The sequence below is a fragment of the Hyaena hyaena genome, unplaced genomic scaffold (genome assembly GCF_003009895.1).
Source record: "Hyaena hyaena isolate Hyena2069 unplaced genomic scaffold, ASM300989v1 scaffold_3, whole genome shotgun sequence".
Classification (NCBI taxonomy): Eukaryota; Metazoa; Chordata; class Mammalia; order Carnivora; family Hyaenidae; genus Hyaena; species Hyaena hyaena.
Window position 1 is genome coordinate 2546909 of NW_024080635.1, and position 23640 is coordinate 2570548.

The window sequence follows — 23640 nt, forward strand, 5'->3', positions numbered from 1 at the left end:
GACAAAGGCGGCCGCTTATCATCGGGAGCCCCACATTCCTTTCAGGTGATGCGGGGACGCGGCCAGCCCTGAGGGGCTGCCTGCCCCGACGAGGACCCCCCTCTGGCCCCCTTCTGGCTGCCCCTGCCTCCCGGTTGGCTGAGGTTGGGGGTGGGGCGAGGAAGATTGCTGCCTCGCGGAGCCCCCTCCCCAGGCTCCTGGAAAGGAAGGGACACCAGCGCCCAGAGGGACCGGCTTTTGGGGGGGGGCGGGTCTTGGGAGCCAAGCGGTCGGGGAAGAACAGGGCATATTCCCTCCACCATTCCACAAACTGTGATGCCACCTTACACCAGGGTACGGGTGTGGGTGCCAGGACCCCAAATGAACCCACCCCAGTCCCTGCTCTCAAGGAACTTCCAGCATAAAACAGAGGAGGTAGGCAGACACCCAGAAACTACTGGGTGAAAGGGCAGGGTGTATGTAGATGAGCCCAGGGAGGAGGTGTCTAGGCCACTCTGGGGGGAGTAAGGTGTTTTGGGAAAGCCTGGGTCCCTTGCATGATACTCAGCAACCCCCTCAGGTACCATCCGAAGGAGGGAGCCCTGGATTGGCTTTCAAACAGCAGAGGGGCCAGAGGTGGGTGGAATGGAAGGGCATCTAGACTGGGGAACAGCCTGTGCAAACGCCTGACAGTCCTGCAAGTGCATGGGACATTGAGGGGCACTGAGGACTCTGGAATAGCCTGGGCACTGGGTGAAGCAGCTTTAGTGAGGAGGCTGGTGGAGTGGGTCCTGTCGGCCTCCAAACACAGGCCGAGGACCTGGCTTATTTTGCTGGCACTGGGATCCTGGGGGAGGTGGGGTAGGGAGAGGGATCAGAGAGGCAGGTCTAGCATGGCCCAGGGGCAGGGGGAAGGGGGGGGGGGCTTCGCCTGGGTGGCTTGGAGAGGCTGATCTGCACAGACAGAGGCTCCAGCCTCTGTGGGGCTGTGCCCCCCTTGCCTGCTGGGCACCGGCGCCAGTGTCGCTGATTGGTGGGTCGGCCCCCCCCCCCCCCCACCAGGCAGCGCTGACTCAGCGTCTGAAAGGTGGTTCCCACGGGTCCATGTCTCTCTGAGGGCCAGAGGCCAGGCCGCCCATGCCCCACCTCCAAGTAGGTCAGTGCCCAGGACCATTGACAATTAGGGCCGGATGGACACTAAGATTTCTAGTCTACCCACCCGGCCGACCAGCAAGGCCTCAGGCAGTCCTTTCTGCTGTCTAACCAACCACATGCCACACCATCTCGTGGCCTGGCTTTCCACTCCCCGAAGTTCCAAGGTACTACAGTTACCAGTACTCTTTTTATTTTTAAAACAGTGAGAAGAAAAATAAATATCTTTGGAGAACAAGAGTACAGGGGTGGGATGGGGTAGTGGGGCTGGAGACTTGGGGGTGTCCTGGCTTCAGTGGTCTTGAGCGGGGGTGCCCGGGGCCTGGGATACGCAGGCCCGCTCCTCCCCGGGCCAGGCCCTTCCCAGTCCCCGCTGGGAGGTCTGGGGGCTCCGCCAGCCTCGCCTGCCCGCGGCTCCCAGGCGGGGCGCTGCGTCAGCGGAACCCGCGCGTGGGGGATTAGACCCCAGGCGCCCGCCTGCGCCCCGGGGGCTCCGTCGGGCGGGGCGGGCTGGGCAGTGCCGCCCCCCCAGGGGCTCTTCCGCCGGCCAGCCCGGCGCTGTGCCAGGGCCTCAGCGGTGCGCCATGTCTTCCATGCCCACGCGGCCCCAGACGCCCAGCACGAAGCTCTCGATGTCGCACTCGTTGGCGCCGCGCACGATGCGGAAGTGGCCCCTCTCGCCCCAGGCTGGGCCCCAAGAGTTGGCCGCGGTCTGGGAATGAGGAGGGGCGGTGGTGAGGGTGGCAGGGGGAGTGGGGGGCGGGGAGGAGGGCCGGCAGTGGGGGGAGGCGGCCGGGGCCGCAGGGTACCAGCGGCCTAGGGACTCACCCAGTACTTGAGCGTTCTTCCATCGGGCAGCGTCTCCTCTCCCCACCTGAGGAGGGCGGGGCAGAGCCAGGGAGGGAGAAGGGGGCTGAGTGCATCTGCTTTGAGGGGCTCGAACCCCAGCGGCTTGGGCAGGGCTCTAACCCTCTCTCTGCTTCCCTCAGTCTCCACCTTTCAAAGTCTGTGTACCCACGCCCAAAGGGATAATCGGAGGGGTGAGCGGAAACGGGAGAAGCTGGGACTCCCTCCTCCAAAGCCCCACATCCTGGGGACAGGTCTCTGGGACTTCACAACCTCACTCATCATCTGCCTGCCCTCTCTCCTCACTTGAGGAGCCAGGGAGGCTTGGGTACCAGGGACCACAAGGTTGGGGTACCTCGGAGGCCCCAAACTGCCCCTACAAAGTACATTTCATTGGTTGGACACTTGAAATCAGCAACCCAAACACCTGTGGGTATCTCAGGTGGGGGCCTGAAGAGGGGGGGTGGGAGTCTGGGAGTCAGGCAGAGCTGGGGTGGGTGTGAGATGGGGAGAGGTGCAGCAGCCCTTGAATCCTTACACCGGAGTTGTTTTATCACAATGTGTCAGGGAGAGCAAGGCTCCCACTCCGGGGGTGACCCAAGGCAAATCTCTCCTCTCTTTCTGTCCTGGGGTTTCCTCCTCTTCGAAATGGGACTTTACAGAGAGATGGTATGGACTCAAGGCAGAGCCCCTAGTGCAAGCCTTGCTGCCCCTTACCCTCTCTGCCCCCCGCCGAGCCCCTCACCCTCCTCACCCTGTGATCTTGACCGAGTGGGTCCCATGCCGGCGGTATCGCTCTGGCCTCCCAAGGCTCACGGGGGTGTGGCTGTAGATGCCGCCTTGGTACAGGAAGAAGTCTTCGTGTACCTCCATGAGAGCTGTGGGCAGAGGTCCAGCTCAGCCCAGCAGCGCAGGTCTGGAGATGCCCCAGTCAGGAGGTCCACGCCCAGGCCCATGCCAAGAGTCTAAGTGACCCCCCCCACCGCCCCAGGGTGCTGCCCGTGGGGAGGAGACAAGGTCCCCCTGACTCCCAGCCCCAAGGGACTTGCTACTCAGTGCTGTACAGACCACTTGTGCCACCGTGCTGTGCCCGGTCTCAAGCAGGCACAAGCTTCTGGAACCAGGGGGCAGGATGAGGGGCATTTACCTTGGACAGGACCATTCTCCATCAGCTCCTTCATGATCTCCTTCTCCTGGAGGGTTGGGAGTGGGGAGGAGAGTGTCGATCAAGGGGTGAGGCTCCAGCCTCTGGTCAGCCTTCCTGCCTCTGCCCCTTCAACCAAGTGTGAACTTACGTTGGAGCCGAGGCGGTAGGCAGGAGTGACCTGGTAGATGTCATTGGCATGGACATGGCTGCTGGGGCAGCGGGCGGTGGCCTGGCGCTTGCCCCGACCCATGGCCCTGCTGTGCATCATACAGCGGGGGGCGGGGCCAGCCTCGTCCCGCTCACTGCCCACGAACGGGTAGCAGTGGTCAGACACAACCCTGGAGGAGGAGCAGCAAGGAGCGAGGAGAGGTGACGTGCCGCGCGTGGCCCGGGCCCCTCCCGCACGCTGCCCTCCCGAGGCCCCAGCTCCGGCCGACACGCTCCCTGCCGCTCACCCTCGACGTCGCAGGAACCACCAGGCGCCATCGAGACGCCCGCCACGGCAGCCCTGCTGGTTGTGGGTGTTACAGGACAGCAGGTTCTGGGGCGACAGGACAGGCGTCATATGCCCCAGGGAATGGATGGAGACGCGATCGGATGCCACGGCTGGTGGGGGGGAAGGCAGAAGGGCCGTCAGGGGGCTCACGCCTCGACCCTCCTCTTCTGCTGCCCCAGCCCCTGCCCTGGGACATACCTGCGGTGGAGAAGGCCCAGGAGCCTGCGCAGTTGCCCTGGTCAAGGGGCTCGTGGATCAGGTTGGGCCACTTCTCAGAGGCCTCGAACGCCATGGGTAGCACCTCCCCGGGGCCCAGCACTGTCTGCAAAGCAAAAGTCACTCCGTCTGCCTCCTGCCTCTGCCCCAGCCTACCCTTCAGGGGCCCGTCGGCCACCAAGAGTCCAGGGCCTTCTGTGGTTTGGTCTTAAGCATTCCTGCAGCCGAGGGATTCCGGCAATCTCCTCATTGACTCCAGGGGAAGACCTAGGCACCATTTAGTGCCTTCTCAATGTCAGGTGGGGGTGACCAGTCCTGTCGTACAGATGAGGGAACTGAGGCCATCAGGGAAGTGGCCCAGCCAGGGTCCCCCACTCTTCATTCTCAATACCCACCCCTCATTCTTCCTCTACACCTTCTGATCTGACACTTCCTTCTTCCTACCAGGACCTTGGGCTTCGAGCCCTAAAGGGCAGGGGAGGGAAGGAGCAGTAAGGTCCTGTGACCAGGCAGGCTGCCAAAGCAAACAGCAGGAGGCAGAAAATAGCAGAGGCCCAGGGGAGTCAGGACAGGGGCAGGGGCTGGTCGCCCCAGCCTTGAGCTGCCGCCCCTCTGCAGGGAGGGGCGCTCTGTCCAAGAACTGCCTCCTCCCTGCCTGCCGCTGACGGACAGATCCTGCCACGCACACCCCAGCCCTGTCCTGCTGCTGTTTCCCTTCCTCGCCCTTTGACCGTTCCAGGTCTGGTTCCCATTTCTGTCCATGGCGGGGAGGGGGGGGGTCCCACTGGTAGGAGGGGAGAAGCCCCCTCCTCCCTCCGGGTTCCACTGAGTCGGCATTTGTTTCCGAGAATTCCTGCTCGCTAGCCAGAGCCAGAGGACAATTTGTCCCTCCCTTCCTAAAATACCAAGGTGACCTCCTGGCCCCTGGGGCCCTGACCCAGCTGTACTGGGAGGAACAGCATTTTTCCCAGGCTGGGCAGGCCACGAAGGGGCTCGTGCTGGGACCGCAGAACTCGGAATCTGAGCATCGGTCCTGTGTGCGCAGCACGTCTTGTCAGGGGCAAGAACCCAAGACCCAGAGAAGGGGAGTGACGTGTCCAGGGACACACGGCCTACTGGAGGGGTCTGGGCCCAGGCCCCTGGAGGAACAGGACACAGGGGGCCAGGGGGCCAGGCCACGGGGAGATGGCAGGATGGTGGGCAAGGGCGGCCTTACGTGAATCTCATTCATATTGGTGACAGAGGAAGAAGGGCGGATGGTGCCCAGGCGGTAGCGAATGCCTTCATCCAGGGTCATGCCCCAGAAGGCACTGTGGTTCCCAGCCCGCCATCTGAAAGAGAAGTGATGGGAGTCACAGACCCGCCGAGGCCGAGGGTCCTACAGGTCAGTGCATGTGGGGGGGGGAGAGACGCATGCTGGCCGAGGGTACACATGAGTGAAATCGGGGCATGCCTGCCAGCACATGCATGTCGGGGGAAGGTGCGTGCGTCTGTGCCCACTGGGGGCATTTCCAGGGCCTCTCACCCGTAGTTGCCCTGGTTGATGGCGTTGATCATGTCCTGGTCCACCAGGCATACTTCCTGGTCACACTCCCACCGCCCTTGCGCCTGGCAGGTGCTAGAAGGGCAGAAACGGAGAGGTGAGGGGTGGGGGGGCCGGGCATCCTCTGAAGGGAGGGGGCGTCAGAAGTCAATGTGGGCCTGAGGTTCTGTGCCAGCAGTTATGGGAAGACCCCTAGAGGATCACATTCAGCCTGGTGGCTCCAGATGTCAACTTCTTTTTTTTTTTTTTTAATTTTTATTTATTTCTAGGAGAGAGAGAGAGACACAGAGTGAGCAGGGGAGGGTCAGAGAGAGAGGAAGATATAGACTCTGAAATAGGCTCCAGGCTCTGAGCTGGCAGTGAGCACAGAGCCCGACGAGGGGCTTGAACCCACGAACCGCGAGATCATGACCTAAGCGAAAGTCGGACGCTTAACCGACTAAGCCACCCAGGCGCCCCTCCAGATGTCAACTTCAAGGCCACAGTTCGCAGGTTCATATCTGCTGCCTGGATCTCTCCCTAGACTCCAGATCCAAGAATCTTGCTGCTACACAATCTCACCACGGGAGTGTCCAACAGCCGCTCAGACTGAACACACCCCAACCTGAATGTCTGGTCCCCCACTCCCATGCGTGCTCTCCCCGCAGTCTGTGGGAAACGTCCACTCCATTCTTCCTGGACCTCAGGCCAAGGACCTGGGAGTCACCCTTGACTCCTTCCCTCATGTGCTAATTTGATCCATTGGCAAATCCTGTTGGCTTTGCCTTAAAAGCACATTCAGGATCCACACGGCATCTCATTCTCTCCTGCAGGCAATCACCTTTCCCCTGGATTCTGCCACAGCTTCCCCACTGTCCTCCCAGCGTCTGCCCTGCACCCCCACTTCAGTATATTTTTAACACAGCTGTCAGATGACCCCGTGGAACCCAAGTCATATCATGCCATCCCCCTGCCCCAAACCCTCCCTTGGCTTGATATCACAGAATAAGAGCCAGAGTCCTTGCTGTGTTAACAAGGCCCTGCGTGATCTGTCTTCCCGTCCCCTCTGTCACCCCCTCCTCTGGGTCCCGGCTCCTGAGGCTCCAGCCAGGCTGGTCTACTGACTATTCACGACAGCCATGCTCCTGCCCCAGGACCTTTGAGCTGCTCTGCTTCCCACATCCCCAGTGCTCCCTCTCACCTCCGTTCAGATGCCACCTGCCGTGGCCGCACCTGCCCATCCCGCTTCTGGGTTTAATTTTCTCCTGAGCGCATCATCGCTATCTGACATGCTATATATTGAGTTATGCGCACAGCTTACACCTGCTTCCTCCTAGATACGCAGGTCCTGGAGAGGAGGGATTGCTGGCTATCTTCAGAGCCTAGAAACCAAAACCTAGCACATCGTAGGCCCCCAATAAATATTTGTTGGATGAATGAGTGAATGAGGCATTGTAGTGAAGTGGCTAAGAGCACGGGTCCTCAAGTTCAAGTCCTGGGTTCCAACCTCGCCGACTAGTCATGTGACCCCAGGTGAACTCTCTCCCTCGATGCTCTTGTTCATAAAACGAGGAAGTGAATAGTTCTACCTTCCAGAGATTAAATGGCAGGGTTTTGTAAGGCCTGTAAAGCATTCAGCACGGGGCCTGGCCCATCGCAGGTGCTCAAGACTCATTACCTACTACTCTAGTTCCCATGCCAGGAGCCCCACACTCCGTCTTTCTGGAGTTTCAGACTCCCAGCTGCCTGGCCTCCTCACAGCTCCTCTGGGCATGCCTCAAACTTAAAGTGGCCCACACGGCCTTCCCCCAAAGCTGTTCCTCCCCTAACACCCTCAGCTCAGGACAGGGCACCTTATTCATCCAGGTGTTCAAACCAGAGCTCGCGGTCCGTGGCGTACCCCCATTTCCCGTGCCCGCCATCAGCACATGGTGGAAGGTTTGAATTCTCCTGCCTCTCACCTCCCCCTCCACTGTCACCACCCTCCTCCAGTCCCTTATCACCTGTCACCTGGGCCATGGCCATGCCATCCTACCCAGGCTCCCTGCCTCTCTACAACACGCCCTCCCCACACCTACCCACTCTGAGGCCCGAGAGATCTCTGAATGACATAAGTCAGACTGTGTGCCTCTAAGTGGCTTCCCCTGTCATTAGAACAAAATACAAAACCCTCAGCATGGCTTACGAGACCCATGGATGCGGCCTGAGCCTCCTCCGGACTTCCGTCCCCACAGTGAGGCCTGTCCCACCTCCTGGCCTCCCACAAGCTGTGCCCCACCCCCACTGCTGCCTGCTTGTGTACCCACCTTCCCGTGCCCCTACTCCAGTCCACACCAGGAACCCCCCCCGCCGCCATTACTCCCTTACCCCGCCACACCTGTCGCAGGCTGTAATATGCTTATTTGTTTTTTTTTTAATGTTTTATTTATTTCTAGGAGAGAGAGAGAGACAGCGTGAGCAGGGGAGGGTCAGAGAGAGAGGGAGTCACAGACTGAAACAGGCTCCAGGCTCTGAGCCGGTAGTCAGCACAGAGCCCGACGCGGGGCCCGAGCCCACGAACCGCGAGATCATGACCTAAGCGAAAGTCGGACGCTTAACCGACTAAGCCACCCAGGCGCCCCTGTAATATGCTTATTTGTGTGTGAGCTCCTTCATCATTAGGCCAGAGGCTCTAGTGCAAGCTCAAGGACGGTCTCCCATATCTGGCTGCACCTCCCTGGCCCAGCACAGTGCCTGGCACACAGTAGGTCTTTAACAAATAGCTGTCGACAGAGCAGGGCATTCTATGAATGCTACAATGCTTTTGCCAGCTCATAACTTTACTATTACAAGACGCTGAACTGCGCCCTTCCCCTGTTGCCTTTTAAGGAGCCTCAAGGGGAGCAAACCCAGTATGGCTGGGTTCCCTGGGGCCAGGAGTGGGCGGGAGCACTTTCGTGGAGGGAGGGAGGAGGCTGCGTAGGGGGGCAGCCTCTCTTAGGCTTCCCTTCCTTCTCTGACTCTCCAGGCATTCCTCGAGGGCTCGCACAGCCTAGAAGGCCGGCAGACACAGCCCACACCCTCACTCAGGTGTCAAGCACAGGGAATGGGGCCACCCAGTGCAGTGAGGGGACAGCTGGCTGGTCAGTCCTTTCCTGCCACCTCCCCCTTTGCCCCCAGGGCTGCCCAAGCAGGTCTAGACTGGGCTGGTGGCAGCAGGCCCCAGCATTCCAGAGGGGCCCAGGGTGGCCAGGCCCCAGGGATAAGAGTGGGAAAGAGGTTAACCCATCAATGGCCAGAGACATCTTATCAGGGGCAGCAGGGTCCTGCAGGCACGCTCAGTCTTTCCGAACACACGTGTCCAGTTCACACACACTCACACCACACACACACACACACACACACCACACATTTTCTCACGCAGACACATGCTGAACCTTATGTGTCCCTTCTCCCCTGTGACCCAGCACCCCTCACACCAGTGAGGCAATGGAAACAGCGTATGCGTAATGCATTCCAAAAAGTTTCCTCCTCCCTGGGGCCTCTCAGTCCCAGGCAAAGAGGGCATGGGGTGGAGTGGGTGCAGGGCCACCTCCTCAAAGCCACAGGGTAACCATTATTTCCACTAGGCGTTCAAGGCTTCCTACCCAAGCCCTCTCCGTTTCCCACCTCAGGCCTCAGATTCGAGCAGGGGAGCACCCCTGACCCTTCATCCCGGAATGGTAGGGAGGGGGAGGGGCCACATTCCCGGGAAGGCCCCCGCTGCAGGTTGGCTGGCCTCCAGCTCAGCCGTCGTCCCTGACCCTCATCCAGTCCAGGGCAGCGGATGCTGCAGTCACAGGTTTCCTTCCTGGCGCCCCCTTCTCCAGATTCTCCCCTACACAGAGAAAGGCTGGGAGAGGCAGGAGCACAGCCCAAGCCAGGAGGGGATGGGGAAGCACTCCTAGCTCAGGGGCCACACCTGGGCCCAGGCATCCATGGTTGGCCACTCCTGGGGAATGCTGTTAGAGTGTTGTTTTATAAGTTGCCAGAGTCCATGTAAAAAATTCCCATGTTACAGACGAGGAAACTGAGGCTCAGAGAAGGGAAAGGACTTGTCCCCAGCCAGTGAGTGACAGGGATTGGGTTCGAACCAAGTCTAGAGGCCACAGAGTCCACAAGGCAAGCACCCTCCAAGCCCCAAATACTCACCAGCGGTTACAGTTGTCCCAGTAGGTTCCTAAGATTGGATAGATGCGACTCCCGTGGGCACATCCTGGTGGGAGGGAAGAGGAGGAGAGAAGTGGAATTAAGACCAGAGACTACAGGCTCAGATGGCCAGGTCCTCAGAAGTCAGGTGTTGGGAATCCTTACACACACACACATACACACACACACACGCACGCACACACACACCTCCCAGCCCTCACTGAAACTAAAGTCAAACTATAACTTCCTAAGATGTCTCCTGCAGGTGACATAGCACCTGTCACCTAGAAAGTTCTTCAGTGACCCCAACTCGGATCCCTCTTGCTTCACTTGGATGCCGGCCATTCCTTAGATCCTTTACCATTTACATGAGTTGAAACTTGGGGGGTGGGAGGGGCATGGGGAAACCAAGGCCCAGAGAAGGCAAGTGACTCCCCTAAGATAACACAGCACTTCGGAGTGTGACACCCTAGGTATTCGGTCTCACCCCCACCCAGGCCCACAGAACTGTGGGAAGAGATTCAAGTGATTCTCCTATGGGACAGGGGCAAGGGCGTGGGAAAGGATGGTGACAAGGCTGAAGGAAGGAAGAGACTCGCCCCACCTCCCAGGTGTGACCAGCCTTCTCAGGGTTGGGAATCCTGAGCAACGGCAGAGGAATGGCGGAGATGAGCCCGACCAACCCCCGAGGGCTTTATCAGCCTGCGGGTGAGTCAGCAGGCGGGGCGGCACCTTCCTCCTCTGGCAGGGAGTCCGGACTGGGAGAAAGGGCAGGCAGGAGGCTGCCTTTCTCCTGCGCCAGCTTCGAATCCCACTGACCAAGGATCTTCTCTCTTTTGGTCTCGCCGGAGAGATTGGAGTTAGACCAGAGCGGGACTTCCCAGAGGCGCAGACAGTGGGGCGGGGGCTCTCCCAGATTCTACAAAGCCTTCCCCGGAAACGTCAGTGCCTCCGCCTTGCTCCTGAGCCTTGCTGAGTCTGGGGTTGACAAAGCGACCCACCCTCCTGGCCGTCTGGTGCCCACCTTGGATGGGGGGAAAGGGGGGTGGCACGCCGAGGCAGAAGTCCCAGAAGTCAGGGCAGCAGTCGGAGACGGTGCGGTTGCAGAAGAGGTCACAGTAGCAGGTAGCGCCCAGGTAGGGCAGGGCGCAGTCGTCGGCACGGCCCCGGCAGCACAGGTCTTGCCTCTGGCAGTACCTGCCGCCCGCGTCCCGGATGCCCCGAAGGTGCAGACCCGGTGCTAGCTCCCGGCGCCCACGACCCCGCCGGGCACCCAGAGTCAACTCGCCGGCCAGCAGCAGCAACAGCAGCAGCCTCAGTGGGCATCGCCACATGGTGCCTCCTGGGCCCAGGGAGGGCAGATGTCAGGGGTCAGAGGTGGGGGGCAGCAGAGCCTCCCTGATGCCCCAGGGACTGCTCTCTCAGCTCCCTGGGGCTGTGAGTCCAAGGGGGTTCGGCAGGGTCAGAGACCCTGATTCCTGCGTCCCGGGGAAGGAAGGGGACTGGGCAAGAAATGGAGCCCCTCCCTGACCTGCCCCAGGGACCTTCAAGGACGGGGGGGGGAGGGGTTGTGGCATTCTGGGTGCCCCTGGCTCAACAGCCACTGCTCGGACTGAGGTCGCCTCTCCTATCAGGGTCCCTCTGCCCCTGTTGCAGCCTCCATTTCTGAGTCCGGTATGCCCAGCTGGTGTTCCTCTGTGTCCCCGTGCCCCCCTCCAGTCTCCTCTCCTGCCATCCCTGGCGGTCCCTCCGCCTGCCCCCCTCCTCTCTGTTCCTTCCTTCTGAATACACCCCACACCCCCTGCCCCCTGCGCGGGGAGCGTCCCTACCTGGTGACGGGCTGTGCCCGGGCTGCCCCACGCGCCTCCGCCTCCCGGCTCCCGGCTCCTGCCACCACGGGACACTCAAAGTCGAGCGAGGAGGGCGGGGCAGGACCGCTTTTTTGCACCGCCCCGCCCCCAGCGCCGCCCCCGGCCGCGGGAGGGGCCCTGGCTGGCCCGCACCTGTAGTAGCCCGGTAACCCGGGAGCTGGGACCTGTGTGAGGGACAGTGGGCACGTGATTGTCCTCGCCGGGTCTCCGACGGCAGCCGTTCGTTCCCTCAGGGGGCAGAACTCCAGCCGAAGCGGAAGGGATTGTGGTCTGACACCTGTAAGGACTTCCCAATGGGCCGCACCGCAGGGCTGAGGGGCTCCGGCGAAGAAGGGGAGATCGCCAGCAGCGGAGCTCCGAGTTTTGCACCCAGGTCTGGGAAATGATGGGGAGGGTGTGGACAGCAAAAAATCTCTAAGACCCCTGCGACCCTGCGGTATTAAAAACAGTCTTGCACGCCCGTGGCCCTCAGGCTTGGGACCGCCCCAAGCCGCCTCCGTTCTCAGGAATGATTGGAATCCGGAGGAGGGTGGTTGAGGACCCTGCTCTTGAGGCCTTGGAGGCTCATCCTTCCGAGGGGAGGGGTTGGGGGCGCCGCCTCCCTGCCCCACAACTCTTCTTTGAGTCTGCCCTCCCCAGGCTGCCAACCACTGACCCCTCTATCAACCCCGAGGGCATCCTGCTTGGCACCTGTCCCCCTCCAGGGCCTAAGGGCAAGAGCCCTGGCAGCTGGTGCCCCCCCCTCCCACTGCGGAGCCCCCCTTCCTGCCCGGGGCATAAACCCTTCCTTTGCCAGGGCTGGCCTGGGCCCCAAACAATGGGGCTTCTGTCCCGCCATGCCCGCCGTCACCTTTTACCTCTCCATTGCGCAATCCCCTCTGCCAACCAGTTGGGTCCAGGCCAGGGGACTCTAACAGCAGAAAAGATGAAAGGCTTCGCCTGGACAGATTCTCCACCCCCAGGCCTGCACCTCACATCAGCCCTCGGAGGGGGGGCCTCGGGCATGGGGATTCCCTGTGCCCTCTCTCTGACCACTCCACACCCCTTCCCCCTGCCTGGGGATGTCCTCAGCTGGCCAGCTCCTGGGGGTGGGGTGGGGTGACCCAGACAACGGCCATCTGTGACTGGGCTACCCCCTGCCAGGGGGCACTGGGCAGGGAGTCACCCTGCCTCAAGGCAGTGGCAGAGCGGGGGAAGTGATGTCTCAGAGCCCCAGCACCAGCATGGATGCACCAGAAGCTGACCCTGGGACGACAAAGCCTAGTGGGAAACTGAGGCTCAGAAGATCTGCCCTAGGTCACACGGCCAGAATGCAGGCTCCCTACCCATCACCACCTCACCCCTTTCCCTCCAGTCACCCTTAGTCACCCTCCATAGGTCTTGACACACTCCTGGTTGGGAAGTCCCTTGTCATGTCTAACCTCCATTCACCTGACTGCAAGGCAGGCCCCTCGGCATTGGTGAAGGTCACATCCTCGGGCAGGGGAAGGAGGCAGCCTTCAGAAGAGATCCTACCCAGAGTGCCTACTTTTGTGGATCGGATTCGGTTTGGCTCTGGGGTTGGCAGTTGGGGTGTGGCCCTGGGGGTACCTAGCTTGTCCTTTGCCCCAAATCACTCCCCTGTAGGCCCCCCGCCTCGTGAGTCTTTGCCATGTGTGTGTGTATGTGTGTGCGTGTGTGTGTGTCCACTGGGTGTTCTGCTTGAGTGTGTCTCCACGTCCACTCGTCTCTCTGTTACAAGAGTGCTGTGCACCTGTGTGTCTGCCTGGAGGTGGCCTCCGTGCTGGTCGTGTGTGCGGCTCTCTGTCGGCCCGTGTATTCTTTGCCAGTGTCTGTGTGCTTGTTGGCTTGCGCGTCTGTATGTATAACTGTGTGATTGTCATTGTCTGTGCCCGCCTGTCTCCTAGGTGTCTGTCTCGCTAAGTTTCTGTGTATCTGTGGGTGTCTGTTTGTGCCTGTTGGGAACGTCTGGCCAGCTGCCTGTCTTTGCCTGTCTGTCTGTGCATAGGAAGCGGGAGCGCAGAGCGAGGGAAGATGCCAGAGCCAAGAGTGGTGCTTGGAGGTGGGGGGGAGGGGGAGGATGTCCCCTCTCATCACTGATGTTGGCCCTAAGCCCAGCCCAAATGGAATCTTGTGACTCCTTGGGTTCCTTGGCCAAAGAGAAGAGGAAAAGGGCAGGGCTAGCGTGGGGGCTCTAGCCTCACTTTTCTTTTCCGTGGCCCCCCGCCTTTCTGGGGACTCACTGTCTGTCTTATTCTGGTCCAAGGGCCTGGGGCAGAGCACAAGGTGACGAGTCACAGCAGGACTTACCTGCTGAGCCCTTCTCCCTTCTGGGAGGCAGGCCACCTGGGCTTGGTGGCAACTCTGTCTTCCCTCACCTGTGACCCTGGGCGGACACTGCCCTTTTCTCCACTTTGGTTTCCCATCTGGACCCAAATGCCCCTTAGAGACCCTTTCATGCTCTTCTTTTTCTACAAAGGGACGTGTGGGTAAAAAGGGACAGTAACATGTCTAAGCTCACACAGCAGGGCAGAGGCCCAGGCCTCTTCTCCCTCCCGAGTCCAGTGCTAACCTCCCCCCAGCTGCGGCCGCCACCCCGCAGCTGCTCTGGGTGCTCAGAATGGGTCATTCTCCTCTGGGGGCTGAGCCAAACCTCCTGAGAAGACAGAGGTCCATTGTGCTCTACCAGACCCAGGTCTGGGACCACGGGCCTGCTCCTGGAGGCCTGGGGCTCAGATGTTTGGGTCCCGCATGACACTCTAGCTGGGGCCGGGGTCGGCTGCACGCATCCGGAGCTTGGAGCAGTGGCACCCGGGACACCCAAGCGAGGCCTCATGCTTTGCGTGTCGGGTCAGGTCATGACACGTCGGGCTTCCTGGGGCCTGTGGGATCAAGTAATGAAAAGCCCTGCCTTTTGGGGGCTGTGACAGGCGGAGTGGTGCACTGTGGCAGCACACTGGAGCTTGCGGCAGGTAAGACTGAGGGTGAAGTCTTCAATCTAATGGGAAGATGGATGGATAAACAAGCAAACATACCCGTAAGTCACTCCGCAGAGGAGGATGCTTGTAGATAGGCACACAGCACGGGAACCTGGGGTGCCGGTGATCAAGGGGAGGATCTCAGGGACCCCCTTCCAGCGGAGACCTGAAGGGCTGGAAGGAGCCAGCATTTCTGGAGCCTGGAAGGGTGTTACAGGGAACCGATGCGTGCGAGCAATAGCCCTTCTCTCTGGCACAGGTTGGTTTGTTTGGGAAGTTGGAAGCCCGGAGAGGCCGCACTGCAGTGACTGAGTGGGGTGGAGGCTCAAGAGGAGGCTGGGAGGGACCGTCAGGATGGAGCGAGTCTCCTGAATTGTCCTCTGACCGCTGAAGAGACATAGAGGTGGGAGTGAAATAATTGGAGGCGCACGAACAAAGGCCCCCTCTGGCCACTCTGGTGAGAACGGCTACCACAAGGCAGAAGTGGACTCCAAGGGGCCAAGGAGGAGGCAACAATGGGACCCAGGCTAGCGGTGCTGGGGCTTGAACAAGGTTGGGGACCGTGGAGACAAGAGAAGGGACCTATTCGAGACCTACTTTGGAGGTGGGTTGACAGGACTTGCCAAAGGAGCAGATGGGAGGGAGAGGAGACAGGAGAAATCAAGCAGGACTCCTGGGTTCCTAGAATGTGGCCACAAATGCTCTGCTCCTACGCTGAGAGACAGAGAGTGTTCCCCTCCCGAATCTGGGCAGCCTCAGGGACATTTGAACCTATAGACTACCATGCTGGTTTCCAGCTCAGACTGGAGAAGAGGGACGGGACTGAGCCTGGGGACCTTCCCATATTAAACGTTGGAGAGGAGGAAATGGTACAGTAGACTGAGCAGGTGTGGCCAGGGAGGAAGGAGGAGAGCCAGATCTGCGAGGTCAGGCAGCCCACAGGAGAGAGTGTTTCAAGATGGCGGGAGAGTTGACCTGTATGGAATGTTACCTACAGGTCGAGTGAGCTGAGCACAAAGATGCATCCGCTAGCTTTAGCAACAGGGAAATTGGGGTGACCTTGCTGAGAGCAGTCTTAGCAGAAGAGAGAGGCTGGAAGATAGATTGGAACGGGTGCAGCAGCAAATGGGAGCCAGTGGGAGAGAACCACCAGAGGCAACTTTTCAGAAAGTTTTAGTGCAAAGGGAAGCAGAGAACTGGGGTGTGGGCTGGAAGGGAATTAAGGAGCGTCAAGGGAGAGTTTTGTCCAACCGTGGGGGATACAAAACCGTGTCTCCGTGCTGATAGCAATGACCACTAGGAGGGGAGGACCTGCTGATACAGAGAGAGGGGATTACCTAGGGGCAAAGTCCTTGATAAAGTAAGAGGAGGGGGACCCAGCGCACAAGAGGACAGCTGGCCTTGGGAGGAGCCGGGGCAAGGACCCCAGCGGCGGAGAGAAGAGGAGATGGGGTTGTAGAATTAGCTACACAAAGACCAGAGTGTCTCCTCTGATGGTTTCCACTTTTCCAAAGGGAGCAAATCACGGCCAAAGTGAGACAGGCACAGAGGAGGGGATGGAGGATCAAGGGTTAGGTGTGAAGTCATTATCACAACCAAGGCCCCTGGAGAAACAGAGTAGGATCTCCAGCAGTGCGGAGTGACCATTTGGAGTTGCTGACCATGAACTTGTGATGGCCCTGGCCCACCAGTCTGTTCTCTGTCACATACATGTGCCCAGCATAGGGCTTTCCCCAGGTGACCCAATTCTCTCAATTTACAAATGGGGAAGTCAAGACTCGGAAAGATTTCCCGGCTTGCCCAAGGTCACACCGGCTGTTAGGAGCGGGACAGGACCTCAAGCCCAAGCCCCGAAAGCCTGGACACACGCCTCTGCAGAGGCCAGACTTGTTCAAGAGCTAAGATGACCCTCATACCTGCCAGTGTTTGTGGTTCTTAGCTGTCGGTGCAAGTGGGAAAATGCAGAACAGAGGAACACAGCTTCTCTTTTGTGTCATATTTCTGTATCACTGGTGTTGGGGCCAGTGGAATACAAAAGGCCCCTGGGTGTTGCTTCCTTGCCAAGACTATTTGCTGAGCATCAACAACATTGCTCCATCTTCATCCATATCTAAATCACTAGCTTCTTGCAAACCCGTGCCGAGAGTACTGGAGTATTTGGGGCTCACAGCTCCCCCTCCTGTCAGGTGGCCATCACTTTCACTAGATAGGCTCACCTAGCCATGCATGGTAAGCTTGGAGAGATCACCAGCAGACACCTTAGAAAGCTAGTACTATCTTTGAAGGCCTGTTGACAGAGACATTTCCACACGTTCCTTCATGTTTCTGGGAAGTCCTGATCTTCCCACTGGGAATATCATTAAATGGGTTTTCAAAAGCACGAGAGGCTCTTCATGGCTGCCAGCGCATTTTACACTCTGCCCTTTCATCCCTAAGCAGAAACCCCAACAGCTGAGTGAACACGAAGAGGCACTTTTCAGAGCTGGGTCCTTAAGGGGAAATACTTGATGTGACCTTAGTGGTCATAACGGGGTGAGTGGAGGCCCTGAAAAAGATCCGTCCGGGTCCTACTCCCAGGAACTTATGACTGCTACTTTATTTGGAAAAAGAACCCTTGCAGATGTAATTATCTTGAGATGAGATCATCTCTGATATCTGGATGGGCCCTAAATCCACTGGCCAGTGTCCCTGGTAGAAGAGACACACAGGGGACACAGACGGACGAGGAGGGAGGCGATGTGACCGTGGACGCCAAGACTGGCCTGAAGCAGGAACTCCTGAAGCCACCAGAGGCTGGAGGAGGCCAGAAGCGGCTTCTCCCCTACAGCCTCCAGAGGGAGAGCGGCCCTTGGTTTTGAACTTCTGGCCTCCAGAACCGTGAGAAAATAAATTGCTGTTGCTTTAAGTGGTGGCGGTTTGGTACAGTAGGCCCCAGAGCACCAACCAATACCACGGGCTTCCATTGCCGGGATCCACAGGGTCTGAGGTCGATGTGGCAATTGCAATGTGCCACATTCTGGACGTTTGCCAGTCGAGCCAGAACGACGTGGCTCATGCTGGCACAGAACAGAACAAACTGGCTCAGATCAAATCGACTCCTCCAGAAGTGGTTCGCACGCTCTTCCTCAGTGCTCGAGCCGAACACGGAGGTTCCGAACAGAGACTCAGTAGCCAGAAGGAATAGATTCAGATCCTGGCTCTGCCTTTCAATCACCATGAAACCTGGGGCCGATGTCTTAAACTCCCCGTGCCTCAGTTTCTCCATGTGTTACACGAGGACTCAGTCTCTACTGGTGGTGTAGGTGTGAGGATTATAGGGCTTAATATATATAAAGCACTTAGAATCCACAGTGCTGACACACCACCACAGCCACCGGAGTATCTGCTATCCTTAAATTAACCTGAATCCAAACAGCCGTAAGTGGGCTCAGAAATAGCCTAGGAGACACAAAGGTGCTTAAACTGACATGAAGCGAGTCAAACCTGCTAAAACTAGGTGAAACTAATGTAAACCTGCTCCAACCTCTTTGGTGGACCCGCACTGGAACCAGATGAAATCAGTCACCCGGATGAGAACAGGCCTGGAATCCGCACACGTGCACTGTGTACATCGGCTTGGAGAGGAACAGCCCCACGTGTCTCCCAGAGGTGAGCAACAACACAGAGGCAGAGGCCATGGAGGTCAAGTCCACCCCTAAGATGGGCCAAGGTGACCTACTTTCCAGTCGGAAACACAGTCAACATCTCCTGAGAGGAGATGACTTAGGTCAAGGTGCAAATAGCAGGAGCCTACCTCGGGAGCTCTTGCTCCAGGATCCTGAGGGATCTTGTGAAATGCAGGGAGAAGTGCAGTTGAAGCCCCAGGGGGCTGCCGGGACTCACGACCCCTCTCTCTCTGCTGCTGGGAAAGGGAAGAAAGTCCCGCAAGGTCGGAAGCTCAGGGACCAGCAGGATTGGGTGAGGGAGGTCCTCGGGAGCTTGAGAGTTTCAGGGGAGACTGAAAAGTTAGTGGTCATTTCAGTGCTCCCACCAGGGCCTGCAAGTGCTCCAGCTCATCGGAAGTCCCTGGCCCCCCACCGGCACCCCCTCCCCCACCCTAGGGATGCTCTCTCCAGGAGGCACCAGTAGTATATGCCTGTCAGCCTGTGCCTCCCGCTGTGGGGGAAGATGGCGCGGATGTGGGGGCAGCGACCTTGGGTGGGGCTCAGGGCCCGCAGGGGAGCTGGAGTCTTTAAACTCAAGGCTCGATGGGCATCAGACCTTCAATAGGATGAACCAGGAGCAGAGAAGATAAGGAGAGGCCCAGGGAGAGTGTCCCCATGTCACCGCATAGCCACTCAGACACACGTGTCCCTGGGCAAAGGCAGGTGTGCAGGTTAAGGGCCCGGGTGGGAGTCTGGGGCCTTCAGTGGCAGCCCTGGCTCTGCCTCCGACATGCACCAACCCATGTGGGCCTCACCAACCCATTTCTGAGATGAGAGGGAGCCCTTCGTGGTCCCAAAGGGCTCCCCACTCTCACAAAAGGGAGGGCTCATTCAGTCCATTCCTCTCTTCTGCAACCAAGGAAATGAGGTATCTTGCTCCAGGATCCTGAGGAATCTCACAGCAAAGGAGAGGAATCTGGCCACAGTCACACGGTGTGTGGGGGGAAGTGAAGGGCACTATCGTTTCTTGTTCATCTAGTTTGTGCTTGATAAGCTACCTCTGTAGGGAGGGGTCCTGCCTACATTCCAGCCAGCGCGGAGGCCGTGAGTACCTGCTGTGGGCTGGGTGCCTTCTAAGGACTGGTCACTGGACTTGAATGATCTCACTGCACCGGCAGCCAACGCTCCGAGCTATTATCCGCATTTTGCAGATGGGAAAACTGAGTCCCAGAGAGATGGCTTGCTCAGCCACCGCTGTTTAAATTCTTGTCTCTAGTTCTCCTGAGGCACCGGAGAGAATGAATGAAGAAGAAATGACAGAGGTCAAAGGCTCCAGAGATGACATTCCCTAGAAGCAGCTTGTGGGGGCAAGGCGAGGGGGTGGGCTCAGGCCCAGAAATAATTCATTAAAAAATTCATTTTAAAACAATTAGTTTTGGGGCAACTGTGTGGCTCAGTCGGTTAAGCATCTGACTTTGGCTCAGGTCATGATCTCACGGTCCGTGAGTTCGAGCCCCGCGTTGGGCTCTGAGCAGGCCTAAGCCTGCTTCCGATTCTGTGTCTCCCTCCCTCTCTCTCTGCCCCTTCCCTGCTCACCCTCTGTCTCTGTCTCTCAAAAATAAATAAATGCTAAAATTTTTTTTAAGAATTGGTCTTATTTGATTTTTTCATTCATTAATACATTCTCTAGATTCAAAAATATATTTAAAAAGCATGGAGTAGGGGCGCCTGGGTGGCTTAGTCGGTTAAGCGTCCAACTTTCGCTTAGGTCATGATCTCGCGGTTCGTGGGTTCGAGCCCCGCGTCGGGCTCTGTGCTGACTGCCAGCTCAGAGCCTGGAGCCTGTTTCAGTCTGTGACTCCCTCTCTCTCTGACCCTCCCCTGCTCACGCTGTCTCTCTCTCTCCTAGAAATAAATAAAAATATTAAAAAAATAGCTTTAAAAAAAATAAAATAAAAAAATAAAAATAAAAAGCATGGAGTAGGGGCACCTGGGCGACTAAGTTGGTTAAGCGACCTACTTCAGCTCAGGTCATGATCTCATGTTGTGAGTTCAAGCCCCATATCAGGCTCTCTGCTGTCAGCGCTAGCCTGCTTCAGATCCTGTCTCCCTCTCCCTACTCATCCTCCCATCTCAAAAATAAATGAACATTTAAAAAAATGTTATCCAACTTTTGGGTTTCTGCCAATTTCACAGGTGAAAAATGGAAGCTAAGTGTATTTGAAATTTATGGTTATCTTCTTATGAAGGCTGAGGATTTCTTCAAAAGCTTCAAAGCCATTTATATTTCTTTTTCAGTATAGTTTCCGGTTTTGAGCCAGAAATGTCTTTCTAGGGACGCCTGGTGGCTCATTCGGTTAAGTGTCTGACTTGATGTTGGCTTGGGTCATGATCTCATGGTGGTGAGATCGGGCCCCACATAGGTTTCTGTACTGACTGCGCAGAGCCTGTTTGGGATTCTCTGTCCCTCTCTCTCTGCCCCTCCCCTGCTTCTCTCTCTCTCTCTCTCTCTCTCTCAAAATAAACAGTTTAAAAAAGAAAGAAGGAAAGAAAGTTCTTTCTAACTATAAAATCAATCATAAAACCCTCCTATATTTTCTTCTGGTGCTTTTATGGTTTCATTTTTTAATTCACTGGTTCCTGGAACTGGAAGGTTCTCTTGTCATTTCCTCAGCAGTGAGTACAAAGCTGGACACCAAAGGGCTTGGGGATTGGGGAGTCCTCTAGATGCTGGGCGCTGAGTCCCTTAGCTCTGCCAGAAATTCCAGCCGGAAGAGCTTCTCACTTCCCTCCCTCCAGCACTCACTGTGTCCTAAGGTTGACCCAGGACACCCAGAGTTAAGGGGGACCCTGCCTCGCCTGAAGAGCTTCCAGTCTGGAGAGTGAGACAAGCACGTTGCCTGAACAGAACTCAGATACAGAATATGGCTAAGGACGCAGGGGAGGAGGAGGGGGATTCTGACGGGAGTGTGTGGGATGCTCCAGGGAGGAGCTGGCCTCTGACCTGAGCCTTAAGGAGGGAAAATGTAATGGCAGCGATGGGGGTGGGGGTGCGGGCCTGGCACCGCAGGGAGGTGGGAAAATCAGCCTGAGGTCTAGGATGCAGAGGATTTAGTGAACCATGGGGTCCTCAAGGGTAAGGACAGGGTATGGCTTATCACCATGCATCAGCCAGCGTTTGATAAATGAACTGAAGCAGAAGGGACCTGGGTCCTTGAATCCCAGGCTAACTCACTTTCCCTTTACTCCCAGAGTGAGAGACAAAGACCTCGGAGGAGAAAGGAGCCCTTTGCTCTGCCCTCCCTCAGAACCTGAGCAATCTCTGCATGCTGCTGCCCCCTTGCGGCAGATCTGGGAATTCTCATTGACGGGCCTCAGGGGCCCCGTGGAGGCAGAGGGAAATCTGGGAAGGGAGGATCGGAAGGAAGCTGGGTGGCACCTCAGAGGTTTGGGAAACCATGAAATTCTGGTCTGAGGACGTCTAAGTCCTATAGGCCCTCAGCGGCCATGTGGCCTGACTTCTTCTTACATATGGAGAAACCAAGTTAAGAGTCCAGGGAGCAGAGAGCATTGGACTTGGTAAGATTCCAAAAGCCCAACAAATCCCAAGCAGGATTGGGATCTTTAAAAATGTACCCCTGGAAAGGCTGTATACTGTATTATTCCGACTATATGATGCTATGCAAAGGCAAAACCATGAAGACAGTAAAATTATCAATGGTCGCCAGGGGGAAGATGGGTAGGCAGAACACGGAAATTTTAGGGCCACGAAATCGTTTTGTATGACACTATCATATTGTATGCATGTCATCATACACTTGTCAAAACCCAGAGAATGCAGAATACAGAGTGAGCCCTAATATAAACTATGGACTTGGATTGATAATGGGGCATCAGTGTTGATTCACGGTAACAGATGCTCTACAACCAAGGACATGCCGATGGTGGCGGAGGCTGTGTGTGGAGGCAGAAGGAAGGGAAAATGTGGGAAAACTCTTTGTGCCTTTCATTTAATTTTGCTGTAAAACTGCTCTAAAAGCATCGATTAATTCAAAAACATGTTTACGCCTAAAATATTATGGTAGGACAGCAGAATACCAAAGGTAAAGATAACATCTAAAAAGCTGCCAAGGGAAAAAAAAAGATACATTATCTTTTAAAGGACCAAGGTAGAGGTGACTTTTCAAGAGCAACAGTGGAAGAGGGAAGGCGATAGAAGGCTTATTTTCAATATGTTAAAAGAAAACAAGAGCCAGCCTAGAATTCCATACCCAGAGAAAAAACCCTTCAAGAACAATTAAGACGTTTTCAGACAAAGAGAAAGTGAAAAAGTATGCCACAGGCGGACGTCAGGTAGAAAGAAAAAGAGCCCAAATACAAGATCAAAAAATGCCAGAAAGAATGAACAGTAATGAAATGGCAAGTGTGTACAACAATGATAATGTCTTGTGACATTTATTTTTTTAACTTTTAAATTTTTAACATTTTTTTTTTTACAAATAGTTTATTGTCAAATTAGTTTTTACATAACACTCAGTGCTCATCCCCAAAGTGCCCTCCTAAATTTTTAACATTTTTAAAAATGTTTATTTCTTTTGAGAGAGAGAAAGTGAGAAGGCAGAGAAAGCACAGGGGGTGGGTAGAGAGAAAAAGGGAGAAAAAGAACCCCAAGCAGGTTCCGCGCTGACAGCATGGGGCTAGAACTCACCTACCGTGAGATCATGACCTAAGCAGAAATCGAGAGTCGGATGCTTCACTGACTGAGCCACCCAGGCACCTCTTGTGACATCTAAAACAGAAAACATTATAGAATTAAAATACATGGCAAAATGATAAATAGGTCAGGAGGTGGGTAAATGTAATTAAATTATTGTGAGATTTTTGGAGTAATTATGTTGATTAACTGTAGACTTGAACAAGTGAAGTGTGCAGCTTATAACCTGTGAGATAACCAATGAAACGTAAATACAGTATGATTTCCAAATTAGGTGAAGGAAGCAGAAGTCTCCTCTGGATGAGGTCTACTAATGAAAAATATATATTTATTAATATCAGACAAAGGGAACTTTAAGACAAGAACGATCAGGAGTAAAGAAGACAACTGTATAATGAGAAATGAGTCAAGTCCTCAGGAACATACGTCAATTTATATACACCTGCAGATCAATAAGAAAAATACAACCTCATCAAATGATGATTAAAATACCTAAACAGGCACTTTACAAAAGATGAAATCCAAACGACCAATAAACATGAAAAAGTACTCAACCTCACTAGTCATCAGAGAAATGCAAAATAAAGACCATTCTAAGATATCACTGCACACTCATTGTATTGGGGTAATTTATAATTTGAACAGTGTCATGTATTAGAGACCACTAGACATAAAAAGAAGCAGGAAAACGTGACTAGTAATCAAGACAAAAAATAGACAATAGTGTCAGAACCACGATGATCCACATATTGGAGTTAGTAGACAAGAACTTTAAAATATCTTTGATAGGGGCACCTGGATGGCTCAGTTGGTTGAGCGTCTGACTGCAGCTCAGGTCATGATCTCGTGGTTCATGGATTCGAGCCCCACATCGGGCTCTGTGCTGACAGCTTGGAGTCTGGAGACTG

At 56.2% G+C, this 23640-nt stretch overlaps 1 protein-coding gene across 1 annotated transcript; it reads right to left on the bottom strand.

Annotated features, from left to right (window-relative positions):
• Positions 1-1302: 1302 nt before the first annotated feature.
• On the bottom strand, positions 1303-11463 carry TINAGL1 (tubulointerstitial nephritis antigen like 1). Its single transcript, XM_039233414.1, has 12 exons — positions 11355-11463; positions 10550-10867; positions 9529-9592; positions 5362-5454; positions 5053-5167; positions 3819-3942; positions 3580-3730; positions 3273-3462; positions 3125-3170; positions 2732-2855; positions 1960-2005; positions 1303-1843 (listed from the first exon to the last, which is right to left on the bottom strand). The coding sequence occupies exons 2-12, from the start codon at positions 10857-10859 to the stop codon at positions 1703-1705; spliced, it is 1404 nt and encodes a 467-aa protein (XP_039089345.1). The 5' UTR covers positions 10860-10867; positions 11355-11463; the 3' UTR covers positions 1303-1702.
• Positions 11464-23640: the final 12177 nt, after the last annotated feature.

Bases quoted from the DNA above. Each gene is read 5' to 3' on its own strand.
- TINAGL1 (XM_039233414.1), bottom strand. From the start codon at position 10,859: ATGTGGCGATGCCCACTGAGGCTGCTGCTGTTGCTGCTGCTGGCCGGC. The intron at 3,943-5,052 runs GTAAGGCCGCCC...TTTGCTTTGCAG, and splicing joins CCAATATGAATGAGATTCAC to ACAGTGCTGGGCCCCGGGGA. The intron at 3,731-3,818 runs GTATGTCCCAGG...CCCCCCCACCAG, and splicing joins CTGGGCCTTCTCCACCGCAG to CCGTGGCATCCGATCGCGTC.